The sequence below is a fragment of the Helicoverpa armigera genome, chromosome 7 (assembly GCF_030705265.1).
Source record: "Helicoverpa armigera isolate CAAS_96S chromosome 7, ASM3070526v1, whole genome shotgun sequence".
Lineage (NCBI taxonomy): Eukaryota > Metazoa > Arthropoda > Insecta > Lepidoptera > Noctuidae > Helicoverpa > Helicoverpa armigera.
This window is the reverse complement of record NC_087126.1, coordinates 276457-300502: the sequence shown is the minus strand read 5'-3', so window position 1 is coordinate 300502 and position 24046 is coordinate 276457. Positions and strand designations below refer to the sequence as shown.

Here is a 24046-nt window from a genome sequence, read left to right as displayed (position 1 = left end):
AGCGTTTGTACGTAATTATTTCCTAGAGTTTGGGTTGATGATCATACATTTTTTTTTACTTTAAGCTGATCTTAATCAACTTCAATCACCACGATTGCTCGAGACAATAGAATAGACAACCAGGTATTAAGGCGGACGTCTGATGTTACATCCAAATGCTGATGCATACCTACTTACTTATACCTACCTAATATAATTTAGCATAAACAATCTGCATAGGTACTTTTATTAATAGGTATCGTTTATTGCATTACATAATGTAGGTACGTAGATACATTGCATTACACCTTATGGAGTTATGGGTGGAAATTACGAAAATGAAGGTAAGATAATTGTCACAATTATGGACGGCCATGATGGGCACAGCAATATTTCTTTGTTGACTTCTACTAATAGTTACTAGTTACCTAACTATATTAGGAACTAACTAGAGTGCTATATACTTCGGAGTAACCTTCACACGCCAAGCTGTGACGCGGGTAACTGTCGATCAAAGCCTCTTCACTCTTGATTAAGACATCCTGTTTATTGATTTAGCTGTCCCACACATTACACTATATTGCCTCATCTCGTGTAAAGGGTTCAGACTAGATACATATCTACCTATACCCCATTTATGTAGGGAAGTTATGATGAGCTCATTTTAGGCGATTAGGACTTTATTAGGTACAAAAGGTAAATACAAGGAGTGAGCGACCATGTGGTCTGCTGAATGTGCATACAACTGTTTCATTGCATTTCCATATATATCTCTATGCAGGTAGATATTATTTTCATACCGATAAGTAGCCAAACGTCACAAAAAACCCAGCTTCGTCATGTCCAGCTTTTGCTGAAATTGTTTAGTTTTTCTTGCTGTTTATTCTAGAGACACTCATGAACAGGTAGCCTGGGTTTCACAAGGAACATCTGCTGAACTGACCTCCACTGCCTAGTTAGCGGTTTACAAAATACCTAGACACTTCTCGTTAAAACTGATTGTTCAACTTCCCGATAGCCAGTTATAATATCGGCATCGCAAAATATTCATGTGTAGCTTAATATTCAGCACACGTTCGGTAAGTCGGTAAGTACCGATAGCGCATTTGGCAAATCACCAGTTTTGTATCTGCGGCAGATAGGGATCTAAGTATGCAGGTACTTTCCGACTATTACGGTGGCTATTGACGTTAAGAGGCCTCTAATACCATAAGGCTGCCCTACTATCTATCCAAATCATTATAAGGATATCGCTGAGGAGTTTGTTTGCCTAAACGCGCCAACATCGCATTAAATCTAAGGAAATAAGGTACAGGACCTATTTTTGAGAGATATTATATCAGTGTTAAATGACCCAATTATCTAGAAGTACCCAGTAGGTACCCATGGACGCGGGTCACGTGCGGGTGAAACTAAAGGCGGAAACTATTCTTAAATTGGGTAGGTAGGTATATTTAAACATCACTAGTTCCAGCCCATTACATTCTTTAAAAAAAAACGTCAAATACTAAACTAAATAGGCACCTAAGCTACATTCGAGAAGTTTTTCAAGCTGGTTACAAAAGTAGGAACCACCCTAAAAAATCTTGCAAACTTGAAACTACTAGCGCCATCTGTTGTTGAAGTGCCTACACTAGTGTTGGGCTTTTACAAAGTCAGCTACGAATAATTTTGAAAACATTCAATTAAAAACTGAAAGAATAATTGATTTGAAAAAGGGAGTCTATTTATAAATCATTTTTAAAACGAATGGAAATGTGAGTTATTTAAATGTGAAGAAAACAATATATTTCGTAGAGTAAACAGCTGTAACAACTAAATGATAATTAGGTATTTGAAAAATATTACCATTATAATCATCTATTTTCGAAGATAATAAAATTCATGAAATAATAAAGAATTTAATACTAGCAGTTATTATGAAACGAAAAACATGACTAAAAACATGTTGCAGAATAGAGCTCTAGTTGTAGAATGAGCTCCGCGAACTATGTTGTCATCTGTCACATTTGGCCTTCAATTCGCTGGTGATCCTGGGCACTGGGGAACTAATGCAATTTCCAAAAGGTTTTGCAATGTATGAGTGAGGTGTTCAATAACTTCGATGGTGTGACAAACGAGTAAAATAATCCCCGTGTTAAAATGACATCGAGGAGTAAGAATGCTGTGCGAGGCTACGAAACTGAGATCGAGAAGAGTCGTGAGGAGTCTAATTGGAAGAAGGCAGTGGAATTGGCTCAGCAGTTGAAGGCCAGGTCACCGCAGCATGGTCAGTGACACGCGTTACGTATTCTCTGTACACACGTATTGTTACCAACCAGGCGCAACGTTCTAGCTCAGAGATGGGCAAGCAGTTGTTATCATGAGAGCTTAAAAATATAATACTGTATTATTGCTTATCAGAATATATTCAGGACACAGCGCACGTGAGCTGATGTCATGTATGTATGTGATAAACATGAAATCATAAGCCATGCCCAAACTATTGGTTTATTATGATGATTATTTATTCATGTTTCCTTGAATGTCAGTTACAGAATTATTAAGTTCTGATGGTTTAGGTCACTGTAGAGTAGCCAAGATCAATACAGTTTCTGTGAATTATTATTCTCTTTTTTCATAAAATTATAACAGTTGTTATTGCAAATATTTCAATTTAAAAATAAACATTGCTTATCAACTGGGTAAAACCATTATTATGTTTAATAAAACAACACTACGGTAGAAGATTATTTAGTAAGATATATAGATGTTGCTTTTTTCCTGTAGTCATGACAGAAAACCTTTACAATGGCATGGGTAAAAGTGATTGGTAGCCATTAATATAATAACATGAAAGATAACTTTTTGACATGCAATGGAACAACCCTGTTAAATTATAGTAATCCATTAAACCTTTTGTATGACCAAAACATGGATCCATAAAAGCCAAGTGAATATTAACTCTTGTCTTTAACATTTACTTTGGATTTCAATGACCTATTTATCTAAGGATATGCTTACTAGTCATAGAGTTTTGACATTAGCCTTATACAAGTAAATCCTATCTGTAGTAATCAACCATATAAACATAATGACTCATAATATACATTGTGTTAACAGAAAGCCTCGCCCACTTCCTCATCGGGGAGGGTAAGCTTGAAGCCCACCTTGAAGAATGGCCGCCCAGCAAGGAGAACATCGAAAGGGCACAGCGAGAGCTCTCTGAGGCACGCGGCTACCTCACACTGGCCACGGACGAGGCGGGCAAGAGGGCTGGAGTGGCACTGGATGCTCATCTACTGCTCGGAAAGCTGAACTATGCGTGTGGAGCATATGATGATGCACTCAAAAATTATAAACTGGCAGAGCTGAATACTTTGACGGAGAAAGAGTTACCTGTGTGAGTTCAATATTTAATCAAATAATCTCTTTTGATCTTCTTCTTAGGTCCCACCAATCTCAAGAAAAATGATTTAATATACTCCATATTGGTACTAGTATTATAGCTAACTATATATAGAAACATGGTCAAATTCATTGACTATATGTTGCAGTACTTATAGCTTGTTTACTCAATAAATGGTTAGCAAAACAGTTAATTTAAATATTAATGTCAAAGGCAAAAAATGAAATTGCATTGTCCTTATCAGAGTGTATGAAGATTGCCATCAAAATATTAACAACTTTTCATTGTTTGCTATATCTCAAACAAACAATAGATCATTATTTACAATCTTTTGACACAGAGTGACTAGAGTGAGCATGTCGTCTGTGCACTTATCTCAGTTGTTACTCATTCATTACAATAGAATTGTTTGCAATCAGACTCTGTATCAAAACCAGTTTTAACTAGTAATGGTACTAATTAACTTTTTTCCCATTAATAGTTTGTTTACTTCACTGCACAGAGTGCCAAATTAACAGTAATTAAAGTCAAAAGCAGATTGTTGCAACACCCACGGCTGCTATTTATGGCTGAATGGATTTGTTGACTCACACCCGCTGTGCTCATGAAACTGCATGCATAATCATTGTGTAACTGGTAGTCAAGTGTAAAAGTAACATATACTGCACAATATTTGCACATCATAAAAAAAACAACAAAGAAATGAGGACAGCCTTTAATTTATTTTAATTAAACAAGTCATGTATTATAGAAAAAACATACATTGGCAGAATTAATGCTATAATTTAATTTTATTATTAAAAGGGAAAATATCCTATTATTCAAAAGAAGTCACAGGAATATAGTTTTAGAAAGCCGAACTTTATTTGCAAATTACAATACAACTTACACACTGCATGATGTCATATGACCATGAGTAAAGCTTTTTGCATGTACGGTTCACCTTTGTCTTTATGACAAAATCTATATTCTGTACAACACACCGTTCACATAATAAATCCTATGTTATCTACTAGACTTTCTAGTGTAAACAAAAGTATATATTTTAGGGATCTAATATCGATAGCTGCTACACGTGTGCCATCTGACGTCATCTAAATCACGAGTATCAGACGATCGCGCATGACAAACACTAAACAAACTGGTACATGCCATGTGCATAGTAAATATTATGTAGACAGCTATCAGGTGCTATACATTCTTGCAAATAAATTAGTTGAATTGAAGCGTAACTATCTGGGTAATATGGGTGACGATTTGTAAAATACAGATCAAAAACGTGCACACCCAATCATTTTAAGTTCATTTCATCAGAGATATATATTCCAAAAGCTAAACCAAAAAAAAAGTGTGTTTTTATACAGGATGTTCTGTATGTTCTTGTTCCTTGGTCCATAGCAACATAAACACAATTGAATTATTTACGCGCGCAGCTCATTCGTCATACTTTTGACACTTTATTGAGATTTATCCTCAACATTTTCGGTCTTAATTACCGCCTGGTCTGTACATAATACAATTATGTACACAATATAATCATGAAACAGAATGGTCTATTTATATGTACATAAAAATAGCGAGATGACTAATCCATGATTATTAATTTACACTCTTAATTTTTTTTATCACAAATTAAGAGGTATTTATGATTCAACTTGAATTTGTATTAATCACGACATACACGTAATCGGTTTTAATCTAGGTGTGTGGAGTTGAGTTCTACTAAGGTAATTACTAAACAATACTGATTCAATGTAGTGAGCTCCTGGTGCTGTTAACACTTACTTATGAGATTTACCATGAACAAGCAGTACCTATGCCTATACCTACTTATCTTTCAGCTATACCTAAACACCTGAAGATATCTGATAGCCTGTTCCCAACTATTGTAGGGTCTAACATACCTAGATTACCCGTCCATGAACTGAACGCGAAAAGCGATGCTTAATCCTACGACTGTTATTTAGTAACGAACTCTTCGTTCTCCAATTCATATTCGATTTTGTTTTACTGGATTCCCCTGTGCCAAAATCCCATCGATCAATATTTAATATATTACCAATCTTTGTAATATTACAGTCGCAGTCTCCGCATCGTGGCGGAGTCGTACGCCATCAAGGGTCTGTGCCTGGAGCTGAACACCGTGCCCGGCTCCACCAGCCGGTACAAGCAGGCCGAGAGGGAAAATGAAATGGTGAGCACATGAACATGTAGATAGTCTATCTATATTAATAAGAACCTTCGGCTCCGAAAATTCTGAAACAAATTCTTTCACTGTTGTTAAGCTACACTATACCCGGGCGCCTTGCGTTTGCCTTGGGGACCGTGATAGCATATGTCTTCATTGTATCCTGGCACGAGAAGTAGTCCACGATACGATGCGATTTGTCAAACAAACAAATCTCCATCACGAATTTAATTGTTTATTTAAACTTTTACACAAACAAGACACTATCTTTTTTTTCTTCTCTAGATCCGCAGTTTCGAGCTATCCTCAGACCTGACCCTGCTGTACCTACAACGCACGGGCGCCAACGCGCACGCGGGCCCCACGCTCGAGACCGCGCTACAGAGAGTGCCCATACTGCATATACGAGCTGGCAGGCTGCAGAATGCTATCGATAGGTGAGGATTACTATATCATGGCCGACAGATTATTCATTAGGAAATTGGAGAAAAATCATACAAATACACATTTGTTGAGAACCTTCTTTGAACCTTCTTTATGGAAAGTCGGTTAAAATGCACTGAGTAGGTACAACTAGGGGCTATCAATGTTTGTGGGATGTGTAGAAAGAGTTACATTGCCATAGCTCTTAGTATTTTTGGCAGTAAGTATTTAATGCTTAATTAACAACCTTCTAGCGAAAATATTCATTTGCAAAATAAGCAGTTCACAAACACGTCTTTTGAGACGTAATTAAGAAGCTTAGGCAGATCGCATTTCAGCTAGATTACCAACGACTTCACTGTTAAGAAATCACAACCATGATTATCGTTTTTTAACTGCAATGCTTTAAAAAGAATCATAATAGGCAATAGATAACAAGATTACACACATAGTGTTTTAACTGCTGAGTCATAGTAAAGTAGATACAATAATGAGGCATGTTTCGAGCGGTCACAGTAATGTAGGTTGTGAGTTAAAGCTAACTGGCTTACTCGTCAGATTGGAGCTATATCCTATTAGCGTCGCGTGCCATCTGTTGCTATGTACCGAGTTTGTATGAAAACCATGTCATTTTTGCGTGGCTGTGTGTGAATATTGCGCTTGTACTTTGAAATACTAGTTAAGTAATTATACTGTCAATGTTAGAATATAATGACTGTAATTATATTAATGGCCAAGGCCCAAGTCCACCGACAGTAATAAATAGTATAGTAAACAGCTGTTTTAAGAAAACTGATGTTTATGTTGATCATATGCTGCCGTTTATGTTGTCAGTAAACTGGGCCTATTAAGTTACAATTAAAAAAAATGTGTCTCTTAATAAACTGGAGATACAGATTTAGATAAGGGTCTCAGTGACACCCCATCTCATCTCCCATCCCCACCAAAGTTGAAATTGTATGAAGATACTATTAAGTTCTAAGAATAGCTATGTGTTGTATGTGTAGGTATCGTGAGATGCTGAACGCGGTGGAGTCGACGTCGACGCAGGCGCTGCGCCTCACGCTCACGCGGCAGCTGGCCGAGGTGCTCATGCGAGGTGTCACTGGACAGGTACACTTATTTACTTACAATATAAGATAAGCAAATTGATATATTGTGCCGAACTGTTACATGCCGTAATAAACTGATTCAAATCATTGTCAATATTCTCCTCGATTCCCATAGCTGGCCTTTTCACCAGGGTTTGTTTACTTTATATACGTCTTCTGTGGATAAAAACAGCCCGACGAATTGAGAACCTCCTCCTTTTTGGGAAGTCGTCGTAAAAACCGAAGGTTTTCTAGACTGTTCATCAAGAATGTCACATCATATCACATTTTCGAGCAACATTGAATATTTATTTAAATTACCAATTACCAGTAGAAGTTCAGCATATAATTGCCTTATTCCAGGTGTACAAAGCGCCAGAGAAGTTAGCGGTGGTGCCCGCTACTGGCACGTTGTCGCGGCGGCGAGACGATCATGTCGCTGACGGGCCCTGGAAACCTAAGAGATATGCTGCTATTAATCAGGTCAGTGCAATGAATTTAATTTAAGGTGAAGACTATTTTTACCTGCTTAATATAGGCATCCTACAAGCGTTTCTGTTTCTAGGAACTTCAATGATTGAAACTCTTTGGTTTCTCTTGTCTTAATAAATGGAACTTTAAAATAACTGCCACATTATTTCGCACGAATGATTTGTGAATCTTTTAGATTGCTTCTTAATTTTGCTATGGCACAGTGTTTCTCAAGTATGTATATAAAGTAATGATTATTTATTTCCAGTTCGTCCCGCGCAACGAGTACGAGGAGGTGGTGCTGCTGCTGCTGGTGGGCGAGGCCATGGCGGTGCGGGACGCCGTGCTGTCGCAGAGCGCGGAGTTCGAGGCCGCCCGGGCACATGCCCTGCGCAACGCCATCGCCGTCACCGACCTGCTGGCCCTCGCCGCCACCCGCTGGGGGCAGCTGTGTCTCGTGCTGGAGGTCAGTATGTCGAGGCCGCCCGGGCACATGCCCTGCGCAACGCCATCGCCGTCACCGACCTGCTGGCCCTCGCCGCCACCCGCTGGGGGCAGCTGTGTCTCGTGCTGGAGGTCAGTATGTCGAGGCCGCCCGGGCACATGCCCTGCGCAACGCCATCGCCGTCACCGACCTGCTGGCCCTCGCCGCCACCCGCTGGGGGCAGCTGTGTCTCGTGCTGGAGGTCAGTATGTCGAGGCCGCCCGGGCACATGCCCTGCGCAACGCCATCGCCGTCACCGACCTGCTGGCCCTCGCCGCCACCCGCTGGGGGCAGCTGTGTCTCGTGCTGGAGGTGACAAATGCTTATTTGTATAAAGATCTAGATATGTTTACATTTAATATAGCGTTTTAGTAGGTAAGAGGGATTTATGTGCTTACTACAAAAAGTTAACCATCTGTTGAACATTTGTTTTAAAAAAATGTGTCTGTAAAACGGATTATATTTCAAAGTGTTCAGTAGACGTTTAAAAGTTTTTGTGGTATGACGGTATATGTTTATTGCCTGCAGTTTTTATACCCATACTTGTTAAGACCCCCTCTCTATATGATGTGGAGTATAACTTTTACCAAAGTATCACTTGTCTTATTCCCCAGTCCCTAGAGCGCGCAATGAAGTTCTCATTCAACTGCGCGCACATCTGGCGGCAGCGCGCGCTCGCCACCGCCGCCGCCGCGCCCGCCCGCGCCGCGCCGCCCGCCGCGCCCGCGCACGTGGCGCCCGCCTCGCCCGCCTGGAGCGCGGGGGTGCGGGCTGCGGGGGTGGCGCGGAGAGCCGCCACGCTGGTGCCGCAGGACACGCCGCTCAGATTAGTGGCTGCTAGCACGTGCTATAGGATGGGTTGGGTATGTACACTGGCATGTCGTATGTGCCTCTACATTAGGTGAATCATCAATGAAGGTGAATTATCAGTCCGTAGTAAATGATACAGGATATACGTTGCTACCATTGGAGTCTAGTCAGCCGTGAACGCCATTATTATTTTAACCAAAAAACAATATAAACAAAAAATTTAACTGATAGTTATAGACTTTTGACTGATAGTTATAGAATTACACTATAAAATCAGCAAATTGCAAAAATCATCAACTAATTTGACATCATCTTATATAGAACTAATGTCAAAAACAATCTCTAATTTAAAATCCACAGACAGCATTTCAAAACCTATATATATCAACCCATCTCAATATAAGTAATTTATCAACATTAACCACATCCATTATGACCAATAAAAAACCAGTATATTTACTTATATACAGATAGAGGAAGGCATAGAGATGTCGGAAGAGGCGTTGGCGATAGAGGACGCGCGCGGTGGCCGCATGCTAGCGCGGTGCTGCCTCTACGCCGGACAGGGATACCAGATGAAGGCACAGGTCTGTACACTAAATAACACTACAACATACCTATATAGTCTGGAAGAAAAGCCCAACATGGGTGTGAGGAAGCTCGAAGGACTATGATGTATCTTATTTAGAGAAAATCGGACGCCCAATCTCCTCTCCTCTCTTAAAACTATCCCCCCCCCCACTTTCACAATAACATGAATGCGGCAAAACAAATTACTATCGATAAACATTCACAAATAACGAGTACCTACAACACTATATTATTCCCAATAGAAAGACTGTCCAGTTTTAGCATTTAAGGCTCGAGCAGACCGGATGCGTATGCGTAACCACGCGCGTGGTCACGCGCGTAGTTACGGCGTAACCATGAGTTGTAATGTATGGAAATGTATGAGACAGGCCACACCGCTTGCGTAACGACGCGCGTGTCTACGTTACGCAAGCGGTGTGGCCTGTCTCATACATTTCCATACATTACAACTCATGGTTACGCCGTAACTACGCGCGTGACTACGCGCGTGGTTACGCATACGCATCCGGTCTGCTCGAGCCTTTAACACGATCGAATGAGGAATTCTATTTTCAAACTGGAAGTGGTCGGTGTTACACCCCCGTGCCTGGGAAGATACGTGTCGCCTTCGTCCCCGAATGCTACCCAGTAGCTGTAGTTGTAACATTTCCACGTCAGAGGTCGTCAGGCGGATCTTCGGAAGCTCTGACACTAAAGTCTGTTAGGTGAACAAAGTTGCAGCTCTCTCGGTATGAACCTGCAGCAGCTTTAGCGTGGAAGCTAAACAAACTCATTTTCGTATTTATATATTTTTTTTTGTTTACAGAAAACAAACGCCCGCATAGACAAGGAGGCGGCTAACGACACGTCACTGAAGCTGCTGCTGCGGGCGGTGTCGCTGGACGACAACGACCACCTCGCCTTCTACTACCTCGCGCTGCAGTACATGCACCTCGGCATGCTCAACGAGGCCATGGTAAGTTGCACCCACCATGTTATATGCTACGAAAAATATTCAGCTTTTAGCCCGCGAGACAATCAATCATGACTTTAGATGCAGGATGCAAATGGCTTCACGTAATCTAATTTCTGTCTTTTATACAAACTCTTGATTACAAACGGTATTTATCTAATGGTTGTTGCATATAATGTTCAATAGCGGATTTAACGCTTTAGGCGTTCTCTACTTTAGGTGGTGGAGAGAAATTATTGGTAGTTGCAAAAAAATATGAAACAACATTATGAAGCATATACCTGCCAGCCGTGGAACGCCGTCTTAGAATTGCATTCCCCCAAATCGTCCCGTGGGTGTCGTAAGAGGCGACTAAGGGACAAACCGGAGGTCAGGCAGCAGCGTCCTCCGCGTACTGCACACCCTCACTGCGATCGCCAACCCGCCTGCCAAGCGTGGCGATTAACGGCAAATACCCTCCTAATGAAAAGCACAGAAATCAGGTCCCCAGTCCCCGGCAGCTCCGCTATCCCTGGCACGGGTAGCGGTCAAGGTAACGGCGGAGCAGGGGGTGGTAAGAATCTCCGGAAGAGATCCGGCTACCCACCCCCACGACGACTGGCCCTGGTAACACACAACATACGCACATTGAGGACTGACGAAAAGATCTGCGAGCTGGAACAGGAGTTGAGCAAGTTACATTGGGACATTATAGGGTTAGTCCGTAGAGAGGGAGAGGACACCGTAACCCTGAAGTCCTTTTTTTCTTTTTATCGATGTTATGCTCATTTTGTTAAGGGCATTTATGCGTCTTATATTTTGCGCAATAAAACTTATTTTCTTTCTTTCTAAGTCTGGTAACTTGCTCTACTACCGGGAGGGCGACCAACAGTCCCAAGGTGGTGTCGGGTTTCTCGTTCACAAGTCCCTCGTAAACAACATAACAACCATCGACAGTGTGTCGAACAGGGTGGTATACCTAATACTCAGAATATCCGAAAGATATTCGCTGAAGGCCATTCAAGTGTACGCACCGACCTCGTCACACGATGATGAGGTGGAGACTATGTATGAGGACGTAAGTAGGGCCATACATAGTTCCAAAACCCACTTCACTGTGGTTATGAGGGACTTTAATGCTAAGTTGGGCAAGAAAAGCGGTGATGAGTTGAGAGTGGGGCAATTTGGGTATGGGCAACGGAACCCTAGGGGACAGAGGCTGGCCGACTTTCTGTAGAAAGAGGGACTCTTCATGATGAACTCCTTCTTCCATAAGCCGCCTCACAGGAAATGGACCTGGATGAGTCCCGATGGTTTCACGAGAAAGACTTGTCCATGACCGGGTATTCATAACGTCTCTGTGATCAACAGGGTAAAAACCGGTAGCGATCACCGAATCGCAAGAGCCTCGCTGAACATCAATGTTAAACTTGAAAGGTCCAGTCTGATGAAGTCTACGCTCCGACCCACTCGGTCCCATATTCAAAACCCGGAAAGCTTTCAACTCGAGCTCTCTAATCGCTTTGCTTGCCTCGAGAACCTATCATCAGTGGACGAGATCAACGACGGCGACTGGCTAGTGGAAACTGTCCGCACGGTAGGGTCTAAGTTTTTTAGACCCTGCCGTAAAGATAGGCCTCAAAAACTGACCGAGCAAACCTTAAACCTTATGGCTGAACGACGCTTGCTACAGTTGCAGTCTTTCCACGACGCGAAGTCATATAGGCAGCTCAATAGACGAATATCCAAGTCCTTGCGACACGATCTGCGTCTCTTTAATACGAATCGTGTCAAAGAGACCATACAGCGAAACCAAGGCTCCAAAGTGTTCGCAAAGGACAAGTCTATTGGGCAAAGCCAGATGACTAAGCTGAAACGGGAGGATGGCAGCATAGCGTCGACCAAGGCAGAGGTTTTAGGCGAGATCGAGAGGTTCTATGGACAGTTATACACTTCGGTCGCAAAGTCTTTGACAACTTGGCAGGAGATCCAAGAGCCAAGCTGTCCCGACATTATACCGAAGATATCCCGGACATCAGTCTGTACGAGATCAGGATGTCCCTGAAGCAACTTAAGAACAAAAAGGCGCCGGGTGAGGACGGAATCACTTCAGAGCTTCTGAGAGCGGGTGGAACATCGGTACTTAAAGTCCTCCAGAAGCTCTTTAATTCCGTCTTGTCCGAGGGCAAAACGCCTGAAGCATGGAGCAGGGGTGGGTGGTGTTGTTCTTCAAAAAAGGTGACAACAGTCTATTAAAGAACTACATACCCATCACACTTCTAAGCCAAGTTTTCAAGGGTTATCACGAACCGTCTCGAACACAGGCTTGATGACTTCCAGCCTCCCGAACAAGCCGGTTTCCGAAGAGGCTATAGTACCATAGACCACATCCATACGCTGCGGCAAGTTATACAGAAGACCGAGGAGTATAACTTGCCATTATGCTTAGCGTTTGTGGACTATGAGAAAGCCTTCGATTCGGTGGAAACATGGGCGGTACTTGAGTCACTCCAACGATGCCATATTAACTATCGGTACATCGAGGTGTTGAAGTGTTTGTATAATAAAGCTACCATGTCGGTCCGAGTACTGGAGCATAGCACGAAGCCGATTCTATTGAGAAGAGGCGTAAGACAAGAAGCTGAAGCTATTTACGGCCGCAGTGGAAGACGCCTTGAAGCTCCTGGAATGGCAAGGACTTGGCATCAACATCAATGGCGAATACATCACTCACCTTCGATTTGCCGATGACATTGTAGTCATGGCAAAATCGATGGAGGAACTAAGTACGATGCTCGATGGCCTCGACCGAGTTTCACAACCGGTGGGCCTGAAAATGAACTGGACATGACGAAAATTATGTCAAATGCCCATGTTGAGCCCACCCCAGTCTCTATTGGAAGCTCAGTACTCGAAGTTGTTGACTCATACTCATCTACCTAGGGCAAGTAGTCCAATTAGGCAGGTCCAACTTCGAGAAAGAGGTCAACCGCCGAATCCAACTCGGCTGGGCAGCTTTCGGGAAACTACGCAATGTCTTTCGTCCGTTCTCAGTGTCTCAAGACGAGTCTTCAACCAATGTGTGTTACCAGTGATGACTTACGGCACCGAAACGTGGTCTCTCATTATCGGCCTCATCTCAAAGCTCAAAGTCGCTCAACGAGTCGATTTTGTCTTGCCAGTTCATGGTTTATGCTGTTGGTAGCCGACCCCAACATAGTTTAGTAAAGACACAGGATATGATTTTGAGCTCATGGTGTATTCAGTAGCTTATGCTAAAGCTACTTGTGCCGTCCCCAGGACGCGACGCGGTCGTGCCTGGCGGCGCGCGCGGAGTGCGGCGGCGGGCTGCGCCTGGCCGTGGCGCTGTGGTCGTGCGCCTGCGCCGGCTCGCGCGGGGCCAGAGCGCTGGCGGCGGCGCGGCTGGCGCGCGACCACTACCCGCACGCTGACTGGCCGCTGGCGGCGCTAGCGCAGCTACAGTTGACGTGGGAGACGCCTGAGGTCAGTATGTACGCACACGCAGGCCGTGGCGCTGTGGTCGTGCGCCTGCGCCGGCTCGCGCGGGGCCAGAGCGCTGGCGGCGGCGCGGCTGGCGCGCGACCACTACCCGCACGCTGACTGGCCGCTGGCGGCGCTAGCGCAGCTACAGTTGACGTGGGAGACGCCTGAGGTCAGTATGTACGCACACGCAGGCCGTGGCGCTGTGGTCGTGCGCCTGCGCCGGCTCGCGCGGGCCAGAGCGCTGGCGGCGGCGCGGCTGGCGCGCGACCACTACCCGCACGCTGACTGGCCGCTGGCGGCGCTAGCGCAGCTACAGTTGACGTGGGAGACGCCTGAGGTCAGTATGTACGCACACGCAGGCCGTGGCGCTGTGGTCGTGCGCCTGCGCCGGCTCGCGCGGGGCCAGAGCGCTGGCGGCGGCGCGGCTGGCGCGCGACCACTACCCGCACGCTGACTGGCCGCTGGCGGCGCTAGCGCAGCTACAGTTGACGTGGGAGACGCCTGAGGTCAGTATGTACGCACACGCAGGCCGTGGCGCTGTGGTCGTGCGCCTGCGCCGACTCGCGCGGAGGTAAATTAGAGGTAAATTATACTCCATGCCGAACTTAATAGCAACGTGCTAAAGGTGTGACAAATGAAATCTAAAATCGTTGATTCAAACTTGGCTGCAAACCAGCACTTTTTGAACGCAAATAATATATTACAAAAGACTGCCCCCAAAACACCCACCCTTCACCACTTCCTATGTGTTTTTGCTGGGAAGAAGAAGTAAGTTAGAAGAACTAAACATATAAAAGCCACATGTAAATCGTAGCTGTATTCTAAAACTATTTTATGATTGATTTGATTTGATTTGATTGATTTAATTAGCAAATAGTAAAACTTAATCTTATCCTTTGTTTTGATAATGAGTTAGTAGAAAAAAAAAAACAATACCATTTACCGGACCCTCAAGACATAGGCTGTAGCTTAGTTTGAGCGAAACATTTATAGTAATTCTTTTTTGATGAATAGTTAATTTTGTATTTATCAGTCAATCGTAATACCTGTTTTGTCATTCGCAGGAAGCATTAGCGACGGGCAAGGAGCTGTTATCACTGGTGAACAGTTCCGAATCGGAACTGGAGCCGGAACACAATGGCTACGCGGAACTGGACGCCATGTCTGACTCCGTGCACGACGACACGCAGAGCAATCGAGATGCTGGTATGTAGCTGAGAATTAATACATATATGTGTCGGCGTCAGGATCCGACATCGTTAAATAAAACAAAGAGGTCTTCACACAATCACTTGGTTTATTCCAATTAACACAATATTAGTCACTACAATTAATATTAACTAAATAAATTATCACGTGGGAGGTGTGCACTCGGCAACGGTCGGCGAACGAATGACCCGAGTCGTGCGCGCGCGCCACTTTATATAAGGTCCACCGTTGACAGATCGACGGTTGACACATCGACGGTGGCGCCGTCACGACGTCTATCGTATGATATGGTTCTTCTAACCTAACAGACAGACATGTGTTGCTGGGGAGTTTGTTCCGCCACTTCTTCTGCCCAGCCAAAACACATAAGTGGCGAAGGGCGGGCGTTTTGGGGGCTGTCTTTTATTCTGACTAATTTGAATAAACGTTTTTGAGTTGAGAGTTCTTTTTGAGTTATCTGTTTTTGAGATTACCCTAGCTGGTGTCGGACAATAGTGCCATCCTGATGTTCGCGCTCCGACATATGTATGTTATGGACAAAGTGACTTACCGTACAAGCATTATTAAATTTTGGAAGTTGTCCTCGAATCGAATTGGTGATTCCATCGACAATACCTTCCTTGCGTTTCCTTCGTCGCGATCGTTTAATACAGTTGCTTCTTTTTGTGCAAGGTATTACTTACCAATTTAACTAGTGCTGTCCATCATATGACTAAACAATGTATCGATATTCCCAGCATCGATACGCGCGGAGTCAGCAGGAGTATACCGCATCGAGCGAGCATTATCTGAGGGAGCATCGTCACTATCGACGGCGCGGCCGCGGGTGCCGGGGGCTGACAGCCGCGCCCAGGCCTGGCTGTTACTGGCACAACTTTGTCTCAGGTATGTCGATATGTATCAGAAGGTACCATGTATAACACGAGTGGACTGTACAATAGTATAATGATGACAGTTAAATGTAATCAGCTTCCATTCTAACCGGATGCACCTGAATACCAGTGTTTTACAAGAAGCGACTGGTTATCTGACCTTCTCAACCCAGTTACCCGGAAAACCCCCTTGCTTAGACTGGTTGGTAGACTTACTGGTTTCTGACCACCCGTAACGACTGCCAAAGATGTACAAAGACAGCCGGGACCCACAGTTTAAGGTGCCCTCCAAATACAGTTACAGTTTAAAGTTTCTTGTGAACAACATTTCATAGTGTGCTTGTGTATGATCAGGTTAGGGCGGGTGAGCGCGGCGGCGGGCTGCGTGTCGGAGGCGGCCACGCTCACGCCCTTCAGCCATCTTGTATTATATACGGTATGTTCGCTTACAAACAGGTATTCATTATATATGTCGGCGTCAAGTTCCGACATCGTTAAATAAAACAAAGAGGTCTTCACACAATCACTTGGTTTATTCCAATTAACACAATATTAGTCACTGCAATTAATTTTAAAGAAATAAATGATCACGTGGGAGGTGTGCACTCGGCAACGGTCGGTGAACGAATGACCCGAGTCGTGCGCGCGCGCCGGTTTATATAAGGTTCAGCGCTGACTCATCGACGGTGGCGCCGTCATATATTTATTTCCGTTTAGACTTAAAAAAAATATATAATAATTTGGCAATATTTTTAATCTAGACGAAATCAATATTTATTTTAAGGAAAAAACATTTACCACGATATTCTTTTTTATTTTATTTAAATCGGGCATCAAAGGCCTATAGAAAATATAATACATAAAGAACTTAAAAATAATGTATTGTTTAATTTAAATTTTAATGTATTGTTCAAATGTGCGTTTGTTTACTACAGCGAGGTTTAGTTCACGCGGCCAGTTCCGAGTGGGATGAGGCGCGGCAATGTTTTCAGAACGCGTTAGCGATACATCCCACACATTTGGACAGTATGGTACAATTAGGTGAGTTATTGACTATGAGTATTTTATTCTTAGGTTGGATAATTTTGCTTGAAAAAATACGAATTGAGAATTTCCTCCTTTTTGGAAGTCTGTTAAAAAGGCTGCTTTTGGGTCTGGGTGATAACTATGAAGAAAAAAATTACCAGCGGAGGTGCAATAACGGAAAATCACCTAAGAAAGTAGCGCGTCAAAATGCGGGTGTGCGGGGGACGAGGAACGATACCTACTGTTTTCGTCCTTGTATGTCTTCGTTGGACCCGACCAATTTGCTATAATACCAAAAAAATATTGATAGGTAATTAGATCTCTCAAAGATCTGAACGTCTTGTTGGTTCAATCGTAACTGATCGTATTGATCATGATCACTGTACCAATTTAGGCTAGAAGAAGGTGCTTGACCTACTTGCATTATAGCATGTTTCCTAACTCCGTGATCGCGTGTCAGGCGCGGCGTACTACAACCTGGGGTGGCTGGGGCTGGCGGAGAAGGCGCTGCGCGAGGCGGCGGCGCTGGAGCCGGGCCGCGCCGACACGTGGCGCCGCTTGGCGCTGGTGCTCTGCGCCGCCGCCGAGCCGCTCGCCGCCGCCGACGCCGCCGCCGCCGCGCTGGCGCTGCACCCGCACGAGCCCAAGCTCTGATACACGCCCACGCTACGAGTCACCTGCTGATGTGTCCTACTCCAAGTCTACAACCCTATCTATGATGTGCTACTACTCGTATACTGGAACTTCCTATTTCAAATCAGTGAATTTCTAAACTTGATAATGTCCTTTTTCCAGCCTGTCTTTAGAGTGCTTCTACACGGTGCATGTTGAGGCACATGCGCAGTTTACATGAATTTTAAAAACGTACGTGGTACCAAATCAAAATACCCACCCGCGTGCTCTTATCACTTGCGCATGTTAATTTGCTCCAGCTACATGCACCGTGTAGACGCACTATTATAAATGATAACTTTTCTTCAGACCTGGCGAGGTAACGAAATCCACGTCTAATTAAATAAAAAAATAAAAAATATATCCTCATATTTATATTAAGATATACCTTCCCGATGTTAAAGAAAAACAAAACCTTCATATAGTCAAATGTATATTATTATTAACAGAATAATGAAATCCTTATCAATGCAAATAATGACCTTTAAAATACAGCATTGTTAGCAGCCCAATACAAATTTTACAGTGAGCCCTTTGAAACCACATTTACTAAATAATTATAATGTGCACTTCCTGAAACCTGTCAATATAATAATGCAAATAAGAAACAAAATAAAATATTTTTCTTCTACTACATATGTATTTAAAAATGTCTAATACAACCAAATAGAAATAATGAAATACGCCTAGATAAACGAGTTTAGCTACCTGGTCTAGCTAAACTTCTATTTCGTTATCCTAGGAACATTTCAAAATATAGATCAATTAAACAAAAATAGAATAATCAAGTATAAATAAAACTGCCGATTAGTACTTATAATGTCTAAATAATGATAGTGAGATAAATTTACGCATATGATCTGTAATTCCTAACTCGATAAAGTAGGGTAAAATGTTTTGTGTTGCCACAACGAATCGACATCTATCGAAATTTACACGTTAACTAATGTATGCAACGTGTGTACGAAGTTAGCGCATAATATGCACATTTAGCGCAAAGATAGCGCAGATTTGCGCAAAGTTTGCGAAACAATACTGAAGAAAGTGATCTGCTCTGATATCTGCAATATCAAACGAGTTTACGACGCAATTTTAAACAAATTGAAACTCATTCCCGACTCGAGTCAAATTTTACAAAATTTTAAAAAAGAATACTACGACGGACGATCAAACTCGGGTATAAAAAACAATGATTAGGACGCTCGAAGTAACTCGGACAATGTAGAGATAAAAAATAAATTAATACGAAATATTTAGGCGTAATGTAGTGCAAACGTTTTAGAAGCATTTAGCCTGTACCTGTACTCGCGTCGGTTCTACTAGCGTATCTTACGAACTTACGACTGACTACTGTATTTACTCGCCTCGGAATTGATGTACGCACGTGCTTCATTGCTCATGGTGACTGCATATTTTCATACATCTTAATATCGATAAAATTATATCCACAATTTCTAGACAGATGTGCCTCAAAACCACTTGCAAGTCAATATAAATCATTCTAAACTAAGATACTATATTCAATACTAAATAATCATTCTATGGATATTGTAATTGTAATAGGTCACCGTGAACAATGACGTCACATACAGTTTCTTTCCTTCAATAAAGATAACGAAAACTGGCGAGGGGAAACTTTGTATGTAGGAATCGTCATTCACTCGCCATTATTCAAAAAAAGTAACGTCAGCGCCTAAAGTCGAAAATATAAATAAAATCTACGCTTTATTTTTTTGGTGTCGAACAACCTTTGTCGCTGACTTTACTATCGCTGAATATAAAAATATATAATTTCGTTTGCTATTGGATACTGTACATACCACAAAACTATTCAACATTGTCGTCATAAGTTCCTGTTCACTGTGAAACAAAGCTATTTAAAACTATATGAAAACGAAAAGAGAAGCAATATATAAAATTATTAGTTAAAATAAACATACAGATACGCAGATATTATTGTACATAATGTAGTTCTCTATTAATTTCCCGATTTCAAGTGATTGGTTGTAGAGTATCGTGAACTACGCCAGCTTACAGCGAGTAATAACCTAAGACAATAGCTCGTTACTCTCTAGTTCGGTGTCTGTGATTGTAAATCATTAAATATTATTATTATATAATACGTTTATATCGTTCGTGTACGTGTGCTACTTTGTATTTAATTGTTGAAACATGTTTCCTTGGAGCATGTAAACTCATGCTGAACGTGTCGCCAATATAAAGTTTATCTTTATTTCCTTTTCTATAACTCAACAGCTCTACAAATCATATTAGCGTTTTAATTATTAGCTTCCTATATCAATGATATAATTCCATCACTAGTGTCGATGAATTGTTTAAATGCTCCAAGTATTTTCAAGTCCCGTCCAGTGGTTTCAAACATTTTGATTGTGACTTGCGTGTATGATATAATTGTATATAGTATTGCGGAAATATCTTCGTCTTGTTTTTTTCCATAGTTGTATCATAATTACTTTATTGAAAATATTGTGTAATTTTCTTAACTAAAGTGATGTTAATACTTTTAAACATTATTATTATTATATCGCTATTGTATAATTATGGTTTAGGCAATTTAATTATTTATTGTAAATTAAGACCAATTAAGGAAATATTTGTGTAATTTTAATATCCTTGTGTTTGTAACAAACTTACAGACGCGTCATCAGTGATTATGATAATATTGAATATTATTAAAAACTGTGTAACTTGACACTTGTAGCGTGGTGTGCAATGTGTCAGACTATTTGTCACTAAATATTCCAAAAAGTCCGCGATATTTTCTTTACGTACATTGCACGTTACTGGAACAAAGCTCTGTAACCATGCTTATTTTTGCTAGTACTGAGGACGCGACTGTAAGTCTCATCGCTCACATGCGCCGACCTCATTAGCTAAGGAGATCATCGCCATATACATATGTAAGCTACCGGTGCGCATATCATTACTTAGGCCCAAGCTCACCCACAAAATTAAAGTCAGTGTCCCTTAAACACCGATTTTAACGTTTAATATTCTTAATGTTTATGCTGTAAAACTGATGTTTATGCTGTCGGTGTACTTGGGCCTTAGTGCATTGTAACATTTTATTGTTGCTAGTCTGTTTTGCATGCTGCGTGAAGTACAGTTCGCGAAAAATATCTTTGGTTCTCTGATGTTAGCTATTGGATGCCTAAAATATTATTTTGTGAATATTTTTTGGCACTATTGTGGTTTCAACAGAAGTCAATTTCCAAGCAAAGCTTCTCGACAATATCTGTGGAAACAAATGCTCAAGGAGTCAAATGGCTAACTTCAGGATTGCAAAGTTATTTGGCGCGAACAGCATTGAGTAATCATAACGTGTTTGAAGCAATAGTTAGTAAGCTTGAAGATACGTATCAATTTAGTTTACTGCGGTATATAACTATAAATGCGATTGTGGTTAAGTACGTTATAAATTATAATAATATACGATACACGTTTGTTGATAATGCCGACCTTCCTTTGCAAAGAATTTTAATATCTTGAAACCCTAAATAAGTACCTAATCATAAATATTTATTGGAGATCGTATTTTAAATCTAGATCGAGTTTTACAAGTTACATAATAATAACTTTGGCGCGTGTATCATTTTTAATTAGTTAATGAATAATTGAAGGTTCTATAGGTTAATTAGTTGGTGTTGTGCTAGCGGTGTGAGAGTGGTGACAGAGTGGTGGTGGCTGGTGGTAGCGTGGTGAGAGTGGTGGTAGGCTCGGTAGACTTCCAGGGGTGCACGTGTTAGATTATGTAGACAGGAATCGGTGCGAAAAGTCCGTTGCTAAATGAAGTTGACACCTTTTTACTGCGTGTAAAATAGTACAAGAAATCAATAAAATTCACATAAAATACCATTATGGTGTGTAAACTGTGTCATTAACAGTATTTTGTGTCACATTCCGTAAGAGGTTAGGAATAATCTAAAAGTTTTAAGTATTAATTGCAATTAATGAACAAAGTAAACTTAACGAAGCAAACACAAAGTACTAGTTTAAGTAATAAAACGTTCGTTTCTCCGAGGTAATTAAAAACACATAATTTGTGGTTAGCTGCCGTTTAATAGTATACACGAGTCATGCCTCGGCCAACACTTTTCGCACCGATTGTACAGAGTACGGTTCTAATGCGAGAGCCTCATTAAAACAAAACGACATTATTTTTAGATAATTATATGACGACTCTCATTAATTGATCATGGTATTTTTTCCTATAATAAATACATTTGTATATTTAGCAATTTACTACAAAGTATTGCCAATAGGTTTATCCTTTTTGTTCGCACTGACGTGGGTAAAAATAGATATTTAATTTCGTATTTTACCTAATATATTGACTATTAGAATTGATCATTTGCTTATTTTGATGTGGTCGTCTCACCATGTGATCGAAACCTGGCAATAATTTGTGTCGCAACTAATCAATAGCAAATATAATGTAATTAAATATTGATATGTTTCCGAATAGTGGTTAGCCGGTGGTAGTGCCAATGTCTGTCTTATACTTATAATGTGAATGTCTAACGTGGTGTCTGTTCTCAAGAACTGCTGAGCACTGGGCTATGTGACATGTCCTTGTATCGAAGCCATTTATATTGTAATAAGGGTCACTTGGAAGTGAAACTGTCGGCTCATTTAAATTAATGGAGCTATTTGACTACGCTGTACGTTACAACTGGAAAATTGCTTACTTGGAATGCAATAATATATTATAATATGTTCTATTTTGCATAAGTTTAGTGTCCACTCTTAATCTATGTAATAATTCTGAAACTTTTGCATTCCTTGTTCATCTCACAATCAAATGTCGTTTTCTATAATTTGTCTTAGAGAAATGGCATTTAAAGTAATAATGGCGTTAATCAGTGCTTGTTCATGAACATATCGACCCCTTTACTTAGGATCTATACGTTACGGTGCTTCGCAACAGTTTGGTTGTGCTCGCAGGTACAGTCCGCTACACAAGTGTTACAGTCTCGAGTATTTGTTAAGTTGAAGTAGCATATGCACACGTGTGTGTTCATTTATTAGTCTTGCCACTCTGCTATTTAGTTTTTTATGGAGTCTTGATGCGTGTGTGAATACATTTATGTACTTGAAATTTGTGTAGCCGATTGTACTTGAATGAATCTAATTTAATGCAATTTGTTGAATCGTAGCACTCTGTTATAAAGTAAGTAGACACATGTACATGTTCCGCAACAGCTCGGCACCTGTTTACATACAAATATTACTGTTTGCTAATTACATTATTGTATGTAATAAATATAAATAAATAATTAATTATTATGTAATGTTCATATGTTTTGCTCGTTTGTAGGTTACCAGAGTTTACGTTTAAAGCCTGGCAGAGTTGCCTCGGCTCGAGTAGGCGACAGCTTCCAAACAATTCCATCTTTCAAAAGTGATAGTTACGTGTCAGTGTCGTGTATCTCTATCCCTTCCTAGTGTTCATTAATCCTTATACAAAGGAAAGAGACGAAACATTTTGAAATGTTGTGTGTTCGATAGCTTTTACTGTCCGAGCGTCGCGAGCGACAGATACGACACGCTGACGTCGTGTCTGTCGGCGCGAGCGGCGGCGTGTAGCTGTAATCATATAAATGTATAATAATCCTGTAATCTAAAGACCAATGTAATATTTATTGTCGGTCGTCATAGTTGAATAATACATTATTGTATTGAACTTCACAAGTTTTCTATCGTGAGTCTGTCGATCACTATATTGTATGTCGGTCTGTTCGTCGGCCTCGTCAAATGTTACATTTTGACTTTATGCACATAGTTGTTTGAAATATGTGTAGATGTAGCATTTTAATTAATTAATATTAATTCACTAAAATATTTGAAACACGAGGCAGGTGATTTTATAAACACTAAGATAAATGACAAATAAGAAAATCTTTTATTAGCAACTGGATATTTGACGAGTACCGGCAGTAGACCGACCTGTGAGTATACTGACAGTGAAGGTATAACTGTGTAGATGTATATAATTTATCTATACATATAAAATATAAATACGTTTATAAACCTGTTGTGCTCTTGTGTACTTTACTACGTTGTAGATGTTGTTCTTGGCATTCGATGTTGACTGTATATAAAACGTTTAAGGATATTAAAAAATAATAATTATTATGTTACATAATTATTGGTTTTATTTCACTTATGAAAGCCACGTGTTGTGACGTCGTGTGTCTCAGTGTGCGCACGCGCCGCTACAAGCAATTTTATCATTGTTGCAATAGGACTAACAATTTAATAATGATTTATCACGTCTAAACCCACATCCCAGATATCAAAGAAGTATAATCCAGTTTGTAATCAGAATATAATAAATAGCTCTTTACGATGATGTTCTTTTTAATCTTTATAATCTACTTAAATAA

The 24046-nt window shown here is 41.2% G+C and overlaps 2 protein-coding genes across 2 annotated transcripts in view; one reads left to right on the top strand and one right to left on the bottom strand.

The window, feature by feature from the left end:
• Positions 1–24046, bottom strand: part of LOC126056057 (organic cation transporter protein) — a 173010-nt gene that overhangs the window by 81537 nt on the left and 67427 nt on the right. The window lies entirely within an intron of this gene.
• On the top strand, positions 1919–23805 carry LOC110377889 (tetratricopeptide repeat protein 7B). The gene is made up of 16 exons (XM_064035421.1): positions 1919–2248; positions 3082–3361; positions 5447–5561; positions 5841–5992; positions 6986–7091; positions 7433–7552; positions 7809–8336; positions 8639–8887; positions 9305–9421; positions 10231–10380; positions 13657–13860; positions 14925–15066; positions 15807–15954; positions 16296–16377; positions 16877–16982; positions 17428–23805. Exons 1-16 carry the CDS (start codon positions 2122–2124, stop codon positions 17619–17621), a joined length of 2820 nt encoding a protein of 939 aa, XP_063891491.1. The 5' UTR covers positions 1919–2121; the 3' UTR covers positions 17622–23805.

Excerpts from the sequence above, each read along its gene's own strand:
- LOC110377889 (XM_064035421.1), top strand. The coding sequence starts at position 2,122 with ATGACATCGAGGAGTAAGAATGCTGTGCGAGGCTACGAAACTGAGATC. Across the intron at positions 5,562-5,840 it reads CCGAGAGGGAAAATGAAATG|ATCCGCAGTTTCGAGCTATC; the intron begins GTGAGCACATGA and ends TTTCTTCTCTAG. Across the intron at positions 16,378-16,876 it reads GCCATCTTGTATTATATACG|CGAGGTTTAGTTCACGCGGC; the intron begins GTATGTTCGCTT and ends TGTTTACTACAG.